At 35.1% G+C, this 12,507-nt stretch overlaps 1 protein-coding gene across 3 annotated transcripts; it reads left to right on the forward strand.

Moving 5' to 3' along the window:
• Positions 1–2,738: 2,738 nt before the first annotated feature.
• On the forward strand, positions 2,739–6,167 carry LOC127832287 (uncharacterized). Of its 3 annotated transcripts, none has more exons than XM_052357690.1 (8): positions 2,739–3,047; positions 3,339–3,372; positions 3,557–3,678; positions 3,853–3,965; positions 4,597–4,663; positions 4,866–5,010; positions 5,205–5,241; positions 5,399–6,167. In XM_052357690.1, exons 1-8 carry the CDS (start codon positions 3,023–3,025, stop codon positions 5,846–5,848), a joined length of 993 nt encoding a protein of 330 aa, XP_052213650.1. In that variant the 5' UTR covers positions 2,739–3,022; the 3' UTR covers positions 5,849–6,167. The 3 variants fall into 3 exon arrangements, with proteins under 3 accessions (XP_052213650.1, XP_052213651.1, XP_052213653.1); XM_052357691.1 differs by having other exon boundaries at positions 3,853–3,941; XM_052357693.1 differs by having other exon boundaries at positions 2,743–3,047; positions 3,853–3,893.
• Positions 6,168–12,507: the final 6,340 nt, after the last annotated feature.

The following is a 12,507-nucleotide window of genomic DNA, read 5'->3' on the forward strand; positions in this document are numbered from 1 at the left end:
TTCTAACACCCAAAATCCAGCAAGAGCAGAGATTAACGTTTCTGCCGATCGAAATTATTTTAAATTGGAACCTTGCAGTACCACCGCATCGGATATGGAGTCAGGGGAACAAGAAGGCGATGACAGAAGTGCGTACTTTGTTTTGGAGAAATCTGGCACTTCTCACAGTTCAATAGATCCACCGGACGTTTCATATTCCGAGCCATCTCATGAAACTCATGTTGGAAACATAGATTGATTGGAATGAACATGAGGGATGTTGATACGTAATCTCTGATCAAACTATATGTATCTGATAAACCCCTTGACGAGATTTTCTGGACGTTATAAGAAAACAATTTAGCTGTGTTGTATACATACTGATATATATACATATATATATGTATATATATCTATCTATCTATCTCGTATATCATATAATCGAATATGTAACCAGGCAAAACCTATATAAGTGTGTGCACCTTAAACATTTGCTGAAGTAAAGACACTATTTAAGGTCAGGAAAAGGATTTACGTTTGTTAAAAAAGTTATACATTGCTAATAACATTTATCAATGCCATACAATTTGTTTTTGTAAGCCCTATGAATTATCTATCCTGATACTCTTAAAAGCTAAGTGATTACAAAGGAGAATCCAATCATTTACTATTATAGTTTGATAAGAGTGAGAAAGTGCCATATCAGCGATGTGTTGGAAGGCCAGGTATTTTTTCCTTATTCGACTAACAATCAGAAGAAATAGTAAGAAAGAGAAAATAGCACGTGCTTAATGCATAACAGCATTGTTGCCAAGGACTGACCGTGCAAGGTACCGTTAAAGTTCGATTGAATACCAGCAGTATGGGGGAATTGTTTACAATGGTTGAAGGCAATAAACAATACAGACTTCTATTCACTTGCCAGGGGTTATTTGAAATAATAATTTAAAATCAATCATTCAAAAATAAACACGATTCAAAATTCAATTACTTTCCGCTTGTTTGGAAGCCAACAATCTCCAATACACCTGGACGAAGGCCGTGGCAACGGCATCCATAAAAACAGGGGTAAATGAAAATGTGGTCCCAGAACAAATCAACCGGCACGTGATTTAAACACTCCACTAAACCCAGTGAAATATGATGAAACCTAGGCAACTCTAAGTGTAGCAACCACTTTTAATTTCAGTCTTGATGAAGCATTAAATGAAAATGAATATATATGTAGTATAGTGTATATATGATTGTTGTAATTTATGCCCTGACATGTGCCAAAGTGTCATAAATGCCAAACTAGAGGATTTAAGCACTTAAACGATTGATATTGTGTCGACTGACTGTATCCTTTGTTACAGCTGCAAAACTAGCAATGCATCGACCCAGCATACCGCTCAAGACTTTTGCACCAAGGACACTTCAACGAATTAAGATTCTCTTTTTTTTTACTGGACTCAGTCTTCCCGCATTTCTGACATTGATTCCAACACAAAGTCCAAGTTTTGGATTAAAGTGTTTGTGAACATGAGAAATCAGACACTGTCATACTTGCTGTGACCAAGACTGACATTCGAAGACATAACTAGACGAATCAAAGTGTCATATTAACTGATACAATATATTAATTATACTTGGGTTGACCTGTCCGGATATGTGTATGTTTCTCTATTGCATGAAGGAGAGCAAGTGACACTTATAAAAAAATAAGCGTAATTTTCTGGATTATCTCCTTCCTGGTGACAGCGTGATGTAAGTCCGTGAATTCACGATTGGTGAGACTATGTCCACTTGATAAGTCATATTGAACATTCCAGTATCCGCGAAGTTACGGCCTCAGACGAAGGAAGAGGAGACGATTGACTCCAGTAGTAATTCGTGTCGAACGAGCAATCATAAGAGCGGTATCAGACGACTAGTATCGACTTGCTTAATATTAAGTTGCTAAGAAATGCTGACAGAACAGTCCTAGTGGTCGCAGCATTCTGTAACCTCAAACGTGAATTGAACTGATTATGAGTGTGTAGTACTGTTAATAACGGACATTTATTTGTATTGAAGGCTTTAGAACTGACAACGTCTTTATGTTGAGTTGTAAACACATGTAATTATATCTACCCATGTATAACATTTTTGTTTATGCATGCAAATTCAAACTTATAATATTTTGTCTCTGTAGTATTTAATGTATGTATCGAATATTGGGGTCTATATTATACTTAATCATATACATTATGTTCGTTTACATAGAAGAAGGCTTAATTCTCTGATACTAGAATCTTGCCCCATCTGCATCAGCGACTGGCTGGGTCTGTTTAATGCCATGTCTTACAGCCTAAATGACAGAGAACTTGAGCAGCTCCTTTGCTTCAATTTCCTTGTTGGTCGGTGAAAATAGTCCCTCCAATACCATTTGTTAATGCAAGAGTAACTGCATAGGTACTTGCATATTTGTGGCTTCACTTTGCGTGTCCTGCTGGACAGCTGCAATGACCAGTTCTGACTGACCCTGTGCTCGTAACAGCTACCCAAGCTTTATGGTCTTTCCGACCCACGCCTGGATGACTCGGATAAATGTAACATTGTCAAGTTTTATGAAGCAGATTTCACATATACATCCATTTTGCACATCGGTGTTCGCGTACAATGCTTGGAACTGATTAAAGTACTTGTTATCATAGACCTTATGTAGTCCACAAGCTGGCATGACTAAAGCTAATGAATTAGGACCTTGTGGCACACAGACTACGGGACCCGGAAAATTTACTCGCAAAAAGTGGACTGCTTATAGAATAGCGTATAGTTTCATTTGTCACTCGATCGGATAACATTAACTTCCTTGAAACACGGCTTTAAAAACACAACAACATTATTAATTGTCCTTTTAAATGTGTTGCACACTTATGTAACAAACACTCATTGAGCGATGGTTTAATGTAGCTATTTACTAGACTTGTGTATGTTCGTTTTACAAACGGTGTACCGCTTTTAGCAACACTAACCTTATTTAAAAAGCATACTATATTTTGCATAAAATTAACAAGAAACAATGAAGGAAATATATATGATAGTCGGTGAGTATTGTTATTGTTTAAGATTCAATCATTATTTTCCTTTCGCTAGTTTTAATTAGACTGAAATTGTAAAGATATAATTATTTATTTGTGTACTGGATGTTTGCATTAGCAAAATATTATGACTATTTTAACAATTGTCGAACATTGCTTAAATGTTTTATACTATTGTATGCTTTCGTTAATTAATATTATTCAGATCAATGACTTCTGCAAGTTAGGATTATTACTGAGCTGCATTGTCTTTATCGGGTATAAAATACAATTAACGGGTTAGATATTATGTTTCAGTGGTCCTGGTGCTTCCGTCTGCACATTCCGACAAGTAACATCTTATTGTGTTCACAATTGAAACTCTATTTCATTTCTATAATATCATTTTATTGTGTGATAAAGTAGTTTACGTATAGTTTTTTTTATTCAATTGAATGTCTTTATGTTTGTCTTGGATGGCATAGAATTGTTGTATATTTCAACTAAATGGAACATACCTGTATGTAATATTTCAGTACTACTTCTAGTCTGCATGTCTGTGTGGAAAGTGGTCATGGTATTATTTGCACAAAGCGGATACTCAATTCAACACAGAAGACATGCCTATGGTTTTGTTGGCCAACTGAGATAGGATTAGGTTTTCTATTTTAATGAGATATCTATTATATGTATTGTGATACTTTGAAATGTTTACATAGAAAATGAAACAGTACCACATATTAGCTTTGGAAATAAATCACTCGTCTTTTTAAAATTCTTTGTACTTTTCTCTAAAGTTATTGTTATGTAATTTTATGTATTTATATTTCAGACAATAATAAAGATAATTTTGTCTCTGAATGCAGCCTACAAGTACGTATGACGATTATCGCAAGCAAATGGAAATTAATGTTATCTGCTGTACGTTCGCTTCAAGATACACCGGTATCATGATACACACTTTTTTCATTATGCGAACAACATTCGTTGAAAGGAAGTAATTAGATCTACTCATAAAATAAAGAGACGAATTTGTTTCGTGGAATCAACCTTTTTTTAAATTCAATTAGTACATTTAAAAACATTATGTATTTCCCATGAATATATATGAGCCGCGCTCTTGGGGAACTAACTTTAATACATGTTCTAAAGCATCGCCACAGACTGACCTGTGCAATTCTCATAGGCTAGTAAGAGGCGGCATTCTCCGCCTTGACAGGATTTTCGTTTAGAAAAAAACTTCCTTTTCACAAACAAATCCATAAAAGTGGTAAGTGTCCTTCCTGATTAGCCTGCGTGGATTACGCAGGCTACTCTTGGACGACAGTTTACGCACATCCATTTCACCCATGTCTCCCTGAGCGAGGCTTTTATGTAAACTCATACGTTATTATGAGGACACTTGAAGTTTGCACCAACTCAAATGTGTATATTTAAAAGGAAGTTAATGATTATAAAATCCCAAACAGGCGGAGAGTGTCGTCACTGATAAGCCTTTACGCACGTTATGCTGATGACAATTGATATTTGCTGCAACTGTCCTGTATTTGAATGTTTATATTATATAATTATCTAGTCTCCGGATCAATGCTGTGTGTCTACACCATTTCCACCAACTACAACGAACCACAATATTACAACTGGTAGTAGCTATTTACATCTTACTTTGGTACCACACGTTAAAATAAGTCAATGCATACATTTGTCTACGTGGTTTCTGTCGTTATGCAAAAAGATTATGTACATCTTATAACTTTAAGTGAAAGCACCCCTCGTATTTTCCGTTGCTTTGGTTGTGCCGTTTGAGGGCTTATTTTGTGAGAATCATGAATACTAACATTTCAGCTCAGACACACAGTTCGCAAGCCACTGTACAAGGACAACAAACTAGTGTTTCTCTTGGAATTACCATCGGATTAGTGTGTGTTGGGTTTGCAGTCGGAGGACTAGTTTCCTGCTTGCTGTGTGCATGTTTGCCAAATTTGTACAAGTACGTTTTTTTCATCTTCATCGAATTTTCAATTTTACAAACCGATATCCGAGATGATTGGCATTGACAGCTATCATTAATAAAGGCCATTGTGAATCACATGCTTGAGAATATTCTTATAGATGATTTTATGGCAACATTATGTATGCAATAATATTTCAGTATACGAACGTATTTTTATTTCACAATTACAGGAGCACGCCATTTATGTCGTTGCGTACCAAAAAGCAGGTTTGTGCTTTGTATGTTTTCTTTCATATAGTAAGGTCTTTTATCTCTGATAAAATGTATTGATTAATTTATATTTTATTTCGTCTAATAATCATTAAATCCCGTTTGGTAATTGTATATTATAATGATATTTCTATATTTTTAAATGCATACACAGGTTGACAGCGGGGTGACACCATCAGCTACCCAAGAAACTAAGAAAGCCGAATTGGAGGGGCAGTGGCCGAAAAACGATCAACAGGTCTCGCATGTATGTGACGGCATGAACATATCACTGTCAAATGAAAGACAACGTGTATTAAGAAAAAAGTCCAAGGAAATTAATTCATTAGACAACACTAACTCAATTACATCACCAGTTTACAACGAAATCTCTGACGAAAGTATTCAGTCTTTCGCTGTCAAAGATCACAATGATGCTTATCAAACGTTAAAGGCTCGCCGTTCGGAAAACAGTTATCAGTATCTTGAAAAGCCCGACAATAGTGTCAATAATTCGAGTCCAGATGGTCAAGGAGAACTTGGAGAAGACGGTGATGAATCAGCAAAACACACTTACTATACTTTGAATCCATTCAATGTGTGTTCTGATGTTAATCCTAAGTAGCAGACGACACTGATCGTACAGCGCGTGCATGTGTGCATTTAACTAAGAGTCCTTCTGTAAGTGACGAGACAGAGTGTGCGACTCAGCATTAATATTTCGTTCCGCAAAGTTAAGCATGATTTTATAAGAGAATATTTTTTTAAACAGAAATGGCTTGCAAAAAGTTTAATAAACATTTCATCTCATTAGTGTACGCTGTATGTTAATTATCTATAACGGACTCATTTTTATCTTTAATTTATGCGCTTTTTTATTAACTGTTTGAAAAAAAAACACTAGTTCTATAGATCCCTGGAAATAATAATGAACAGTGGTTATATGTTAAAGTGTTATTGAGTATTTTGTATTTTATCTACGATACTGTGTTTGAGAATTTAGATTGTGGAAATTTATTTTGCATTACTCAACATTACTGTTGAAGGATATATCTGTCATTTCTAAATCATCCATTACGTCACTTTTTAATGAAATAAATATTTAATTTAAATAAAATTTTATAATACGGAGTGAAAGTCAATAACTGATAAATCGTATTTGTTTGGGGAAAACATTAACTGATTAACAGTATATATCACAAAAACATACTGCCAACGATGTTTGTTTTTATGGTTAAATACGTGTTGCTAATTTTATTTTTAGGAAATGTTCTGTAGCATTGTACTATATTGGTAAAATAACCGCCTATTTCATCGTATGAACATGTCAGATATGTGTTTTGAGTTATAATATAGGGTAATTCATCATCTTTTTTCAACAAACGAAACTTGCAAATGAAATATTGCGTTGTATAACATAGAAGCAATTAAAAAAAAAGAAGACAAAAAGCAATGCAACACAAAGGTGCTTGGAAGGCAACGACGATAGGAATTTTACTGAAAGCTATGGGTGTCGATAAATTATGTTAATTCATTGACACCCATTGCTTTCATAGTAAAATTCCCTAATATTATGATCGGAAAATCAAGCGTCGCGGCAAAAATGTTTTTTGAAGTCCAGGAACCTGTGCTAAAACCGCCTAGGGACAAGCCTGAATTTTTAAGGTCGTTGCTTAGAAAGTTGCAAGAGAGGTCGCGTTGCAATAAATAAGGACGTCACTACCAACAACTTTGCGGTTACTTCAGCAGTTTTTAACAGAAGCTCTTAGAGAAATACTTAGTGCTTCTTCAAAATTATCCAAGTCCAGACTATCAGGACGACCGATCTAACGACACTTTCTTACAGCTCGTACCACCACTGTGGATGTCATTGATTTTACGCCCAAGAAAGTTACAAATGTTTAATAAACTACCGATGTAATAAATGTACTAAACACATTTGTAAACACAAATCTACAATAAAAATGTCATTTTTATTACTTTAAATATTAACTAAAGTTACTTTAACATTCTTTATAATGATTAGATACTAGATACAGAGAGTATTGTTTGTTTAAAGTGTTGAACTTTTTATAAATGATGGTAATGGTAAAAATTATTTTGGTTTTTGTTCATACTGTAAGCGTCCAATTTATTCTGTTTTGACGGTCCGAGTTTACACGATTATTTCCGTTCATTTCAACTGCGATAGAAACCTTCGTGATGAATCTACTTGAATACAGATATAATGAAGATCTGAAAAAAAAGTGTTAAATAATAAGTGCCGCGTTTAAAAATGCATATAACTACATGTGCTTACTATGTATTTTCTGGGCGCTTATTTATCGAGAAACACGATGTTTACATCTAACAGCCCCGGTACGTCGATAATCCAAACTGAGTAGGATAATTCAAACTGAAGAAAAAAATGGCGACAGAAATCAAGACTCCATTTCTAAGAACTTTAAAGTAAGTTGTGACATAATAAATGTTTCTTTTTGATAAAATGTTATTTACCGGATACAATGCGCTAATAAACGCATAACAATTAAAAACAATTACGTCGAAATTAAATCAAAATGATGGAAAATCTGGAAAAAGTAAATGAAATTGTCGAAAGGTTTAGGCCAAAAACAATTATAATCGAATGTTTTAAATGTTTTAATGCTTGAACTGATGTATAACCCTTTCATATATATAATACGTAAAACATTCGATTGTCGTAAATGCTCGAAAACGCAATATATTCGTATTTGTTTGGGACAAGAATATACAAATTTGATAATGAATTTACTAGTGTATGGATAATTCCAAACGTACATTAGGAAGTCGATGGATAATGACCAAACTGCAAGGTGTCTTTATGTAAAGATCTATGTAAAATGAACAATCTTGTAAAATATTTCGAGATATATTTTATTGTTGACAACAAAAGCATTTTAGCACATTGATAAACAATCATCATAAAAATAAGTTTGTTTTCTTTTCAGGCAAAACAGAAGATAATGGAAAACTACAGATGTTCTTATTGTACGAGTCCTTTAAATGCCTGAAAGAAATATCATTTGATGCAATCTTTCTGGTTTAATGTATAATGAATCAGGTCAGTTATGCCACAAATAATATTCGAATTCTCTAGTATGGTGACAAATACGTGAATCAGCGGGGCAAGTGCCACTTTAACCTGCAGCTTCGACTCGAATCCCTTTAAATCAAGTGATTAAATAATAAGTAGGGACATTTTTAAATTTATACGCTTTTCATGCTATCCAAAATGACATGGAACCCGTTATATGGCATCTCTGTGTACGCGGAATGCAAATTTCGCATGCTTATTTTGCTTCTAATCTTAATTGTATACATATGCACGTTTCGTTGAAATTGATTTCACTAACAACAAATAAATGAATGTTGATGTTCGTTTAAAGTATTTTTTTCTATATTCCATTATACACATCGTGTGAGTTTTTGGTTATAAATACATGTAGTTGTTGTCAAAGAATAATATCGAACCTGTCTTTGGAAAACATGTTCAATACATCGAAGTTTGTGCATTATCCATTTTGAGTTTGGTTATTATCAACAGAAATTTTCATAACAGTTTGGATTTATCCATAAACTGTTATACCCGTCCTGCAAACACATGATTTTAACACAGAAACACACTAGATGTTAAAAGTAAAATTTTAAAGGACATTCATGACATAATTTGGCATATCTCTGTTACAGTTTCGTTCGCTCTTTTGTCAATTAACGTGTAAATAATTCAACACATAGGTCGCATTTCATGAAAAATAGCATTTTCCGAAGACAAATTTATCAAGTTTTTTACCAGAAAACTACTAAATCATTGCAAAACTCAAAACGCATGTGTGTGTCAGACATTCATTATCACATGTGTAGAACAATTACGTCCTTATAGTTACTAAATTAGCAGAAATGATAAAATAATCACCTTCTTTTCAGTTTCAGTTTCGGCCGACATTTTTCTTCAGTTTGAATTATCCAACTCAGTTTGGATTATCGACGTACAGGCGCTGAACTAACGTCACACGGCGTGAACGCTAGCGCTCTTTCACTGACTTGACTGAGTCATGTGTACTGACCGTGAAAAAAAAATGTAAATCCACCAAATTTACTGCGAGTGCTGTGTATTGGTGGGTACGACGTAGAAATGCAATCCAAAACATGCCAAATAGCTGCCACGTGACTTTTTAGTTTCAGTGCCGATTGTTTACAAGTTTTCTCCGCGGTATAAAATTTCAAAATATCCAAGACATTGCCTACCTACTGGTAAGTAAGTTCTTTTTTATTCAAAATTCTGTGTCAGTCGCACCATTGTGCGAATTTGCATTGAGAGAGCATATCACGATTTTCGAAAGTTATTTAACCGAATGAAAAACATTCCATAGTTAAATGACGTCACACGGCGGTGCGAGCTAGACGGCCCTATATAAATACATGTATGGGCATGCTAAATTACGATTACTCGCTTAAACTTCATACCAGTTATTTTAAATGATGTTGTTTTTATTTCTCGGATATTTTACTTGGATGTTTCTAATTAATATATATTTTTAATTTTCAGTTGCCTATCATCAGCACATTTTAAGTTAATGGACGGCAGTATGATTTAACACTTCTGGAAAAGGCTTACAATTATGTCAGAGAAAATGTGTTGTGGCTTAGGGCCTGTATTAATGAGCAGAAAGGGTGCGGCTATTCAATGCGAGAGTGTCTGACATTTGCCAACCACTTTGTCATAAGAGGAAGAAACCAACAGATCCTGAATTCGCTCCATCATGGTATAATTTGTTTAAAGGTCGCAACCCAAGTATCACCTTGGCTAAGCCCCAGAAACTATAAATGATAAGAACCAACTGCACTTCAGCTGAAGTTAATGAATCTAATTTTTATGAGCTGAAGAAAGTCCTCGAGGCAAACAACATCAGTGGTAAGTCTCAAATATGTGGAACATAGATGACACGTGCTTGGTGATGGAGCACCACCCTGGAAAGGTGGTTTGCTTGAAATGGCAGACAGTCAACTCAGTTACGTCAGCCAGATGTAAAAAAAGTCACCATCATTACTGCAGGAGTAAGATTCCCCCATTCTACATATTCCCGTGTCAACGTTGGAGAAAAGACCTTTTGAATGACTCCAGTCCAAAGTCAAATGTAACAGTACCGGAATCTTTCTGGTCTAACTCTGATGTGTTCCTCCACTTCATGAAAAATCATTTTAAGCACCATGTGCCATGCAATGGTCCGGAACCTGTGATTATCCTATTTGATGGGTATATTTCGCACATAAACCTTACACTGGATGAATGGGAAGAACAAAATAACATTGTGTTTTTTTCTCCCTCCTCACACATCGCATGTCACCCAGCCTCTGGATGTGTGATGTTTCGGCCCCTTCAAGAACGCCTTCTACAGCGAGTGCCAGGCATACACGAGGCAGCGCCCAGGTAAACAGGTGAACAGATATAATGTTGCTTCCATATCAAGCAAATCGTACAACAAAAGCATTTCAACAGACAACACCATCTCATCTTTTTCAAAATCCGGCATCTACTCTCTTTAATCATCAAAAATAACAGCCGACAAGACTTCACTTGAAACTATATACAAAGATAATCTGTCATCAGCTGAACATGGACACTTTTTGGAAAGTAAATACAAAATACATCAACAAACTCTGAGAAAAAAGCAAACAACCTCCGTCAATCCACGGTAACATCATGTCCCCAACAAAAGAAAAGCTCATGAAGTTAGATGATAGTCCCAGAAGACCTGCAAAGGGAAATGAAATTCCACGCCGGGTTTTGTCACCCATGCCATGTTCGTCTGGTAAATATAACAAGGAGTTCATGGAGGGAACAAAAAGTGAGAGCGATAATGAGGGTTTGTAAGCAGGAGACCTTTGCTGCTTGTGCAAATATCGAGCGCCAGGAAGGTCAACCAACCAGCTGGAATTCATTCAATGGGGACGGTGCAGCAAGTATGAGCATCGCACTCATCTTAAATATTACACACCAGCAAAGTACGTGCGAAGTGGAAGCATTTTTCTTTGCCCGCATTGTGAGACATTGGCCAAAGTTACATTGTTAAAACCTGAAAGCAAGAAAGTTCAAAGTTATCGTTAAATTGTCGATGAACTATCTTTTCATGTAATATTATTTTGCTAATTGTATATAATAGACATATTTTTTTATTAATTAACGTAAAAATATGAACAATTATGAATGATAGGTTATGTATTTTGTTCAATAAACAATCACTCTTCACAAATGACGGATCAGAAGTTTATTTCAGTAATCTAAAAGGAAAGAGAAACGTAATTTCAACACACACAAGTAAAAATAATAACAAACTGATGTGTTTTATTGGATTTATTACATTTTTTGGCTGACAAAAGCTTGATACACCAATATGCCGTAGAACCAGCAGTAATAGGTCACCAAATCGTCAGGGGAAGACATACTTGCCTATCGATTAACACAGTTTTGCTTTCAAGATGAGAAAACAAACACTACCGAAACAGCATAGGGTCACGATAAGAGGGAAATCGTTTCATAACCTAACCATAAATGTTTGCCGTACTCGGTCAGCAAGTCTGGAAATCGTTCCTGAACGCCTGTAAAGGCTATCATAATCGACAAGCATTTTGCTAAAACGTACCATTTACAATACGCAATGAGATTTTTAAAATGGGCATTATGCCATGAGCGCCCATCATAGCTATAGTCCACACAGCCTGCGCATCTTGTAGTTGGTCAGGAGAAACATAATGTGAATTTAATCGTAATTAAAACTTGAGTGATTTTATAGCGGACAGCATCGACTCTGAGGAGACTGCTGAAATGCGCAGACTGGGCTACGCTTGCTGGAACGCCATAGGACCTATTTTCACATGACGCGGCTATGAAAGTGTGATTTGAATGTGTCGAAAGAATAATGCGGGTTTATCGAATATTTATGAACGATATGTTTCGATGGTGAAGAAAGAAAACTGCGTGTTAATCAAATATTAAAAGACGATATATTTCGATGTTTCAGACATAAACTAATGCGGTGATTATGCATAATTAATTGTGAAAGAAAACCACAATAGTAAAATTTTTGTGTTCAATGTAATTATTTAGAAACACAAATTCCAAACTTTATTTTAAAGTCAGCATCTACGCAAAATATCTTTTTATATGATTTCTTGTTATATTTAGTAATTTTTTAGATTCGGTTTTAGCGATTATAATGCATTTTTTGTCGTTGTCTACAATATACCTTTATTATTGGTTAAGTC

This window comes from Dreissena polymorpha, chromosome 5, assembly GCF_020536995.1.
Source record: "Dreissena polymorpha isolate Duluth1 chromosome 5, UMN_Dpol_1.0, whole genome shotgun sequence".
Classification (NCBI taxonomy): Eukaryota; Metazoa; Mollusca; class Bivalvia; order Myida; family Dreissenidae; genus Dreissena; species Dreissena polymorpha.

What these genes read in the sequence shown, in the direction of transcription:
- LOC127832287 (XM_052357690.1), top strand. Translation starts at nt 3,023, where the DNA reads ATGAAGGAAATATATATGATAGTCG. An exon ending in GCCAACTGAGATAGGATTAG is followed by an intron (nt 3,679 to 3,852) that starts GTTTTCTATTTT and finishes TTTATATTTCAG; the next exon opens with ACAATAATAAAGATAATTTT. An exon ending in GTTCGCTTCAAGATACACCG is followed by an intron (nt 3,966 to 4,596) that starts GTATCATGATAC and finishes ATAATTATCTAG; the next exon opens with TCTCCGGATCAATGCTGTGT.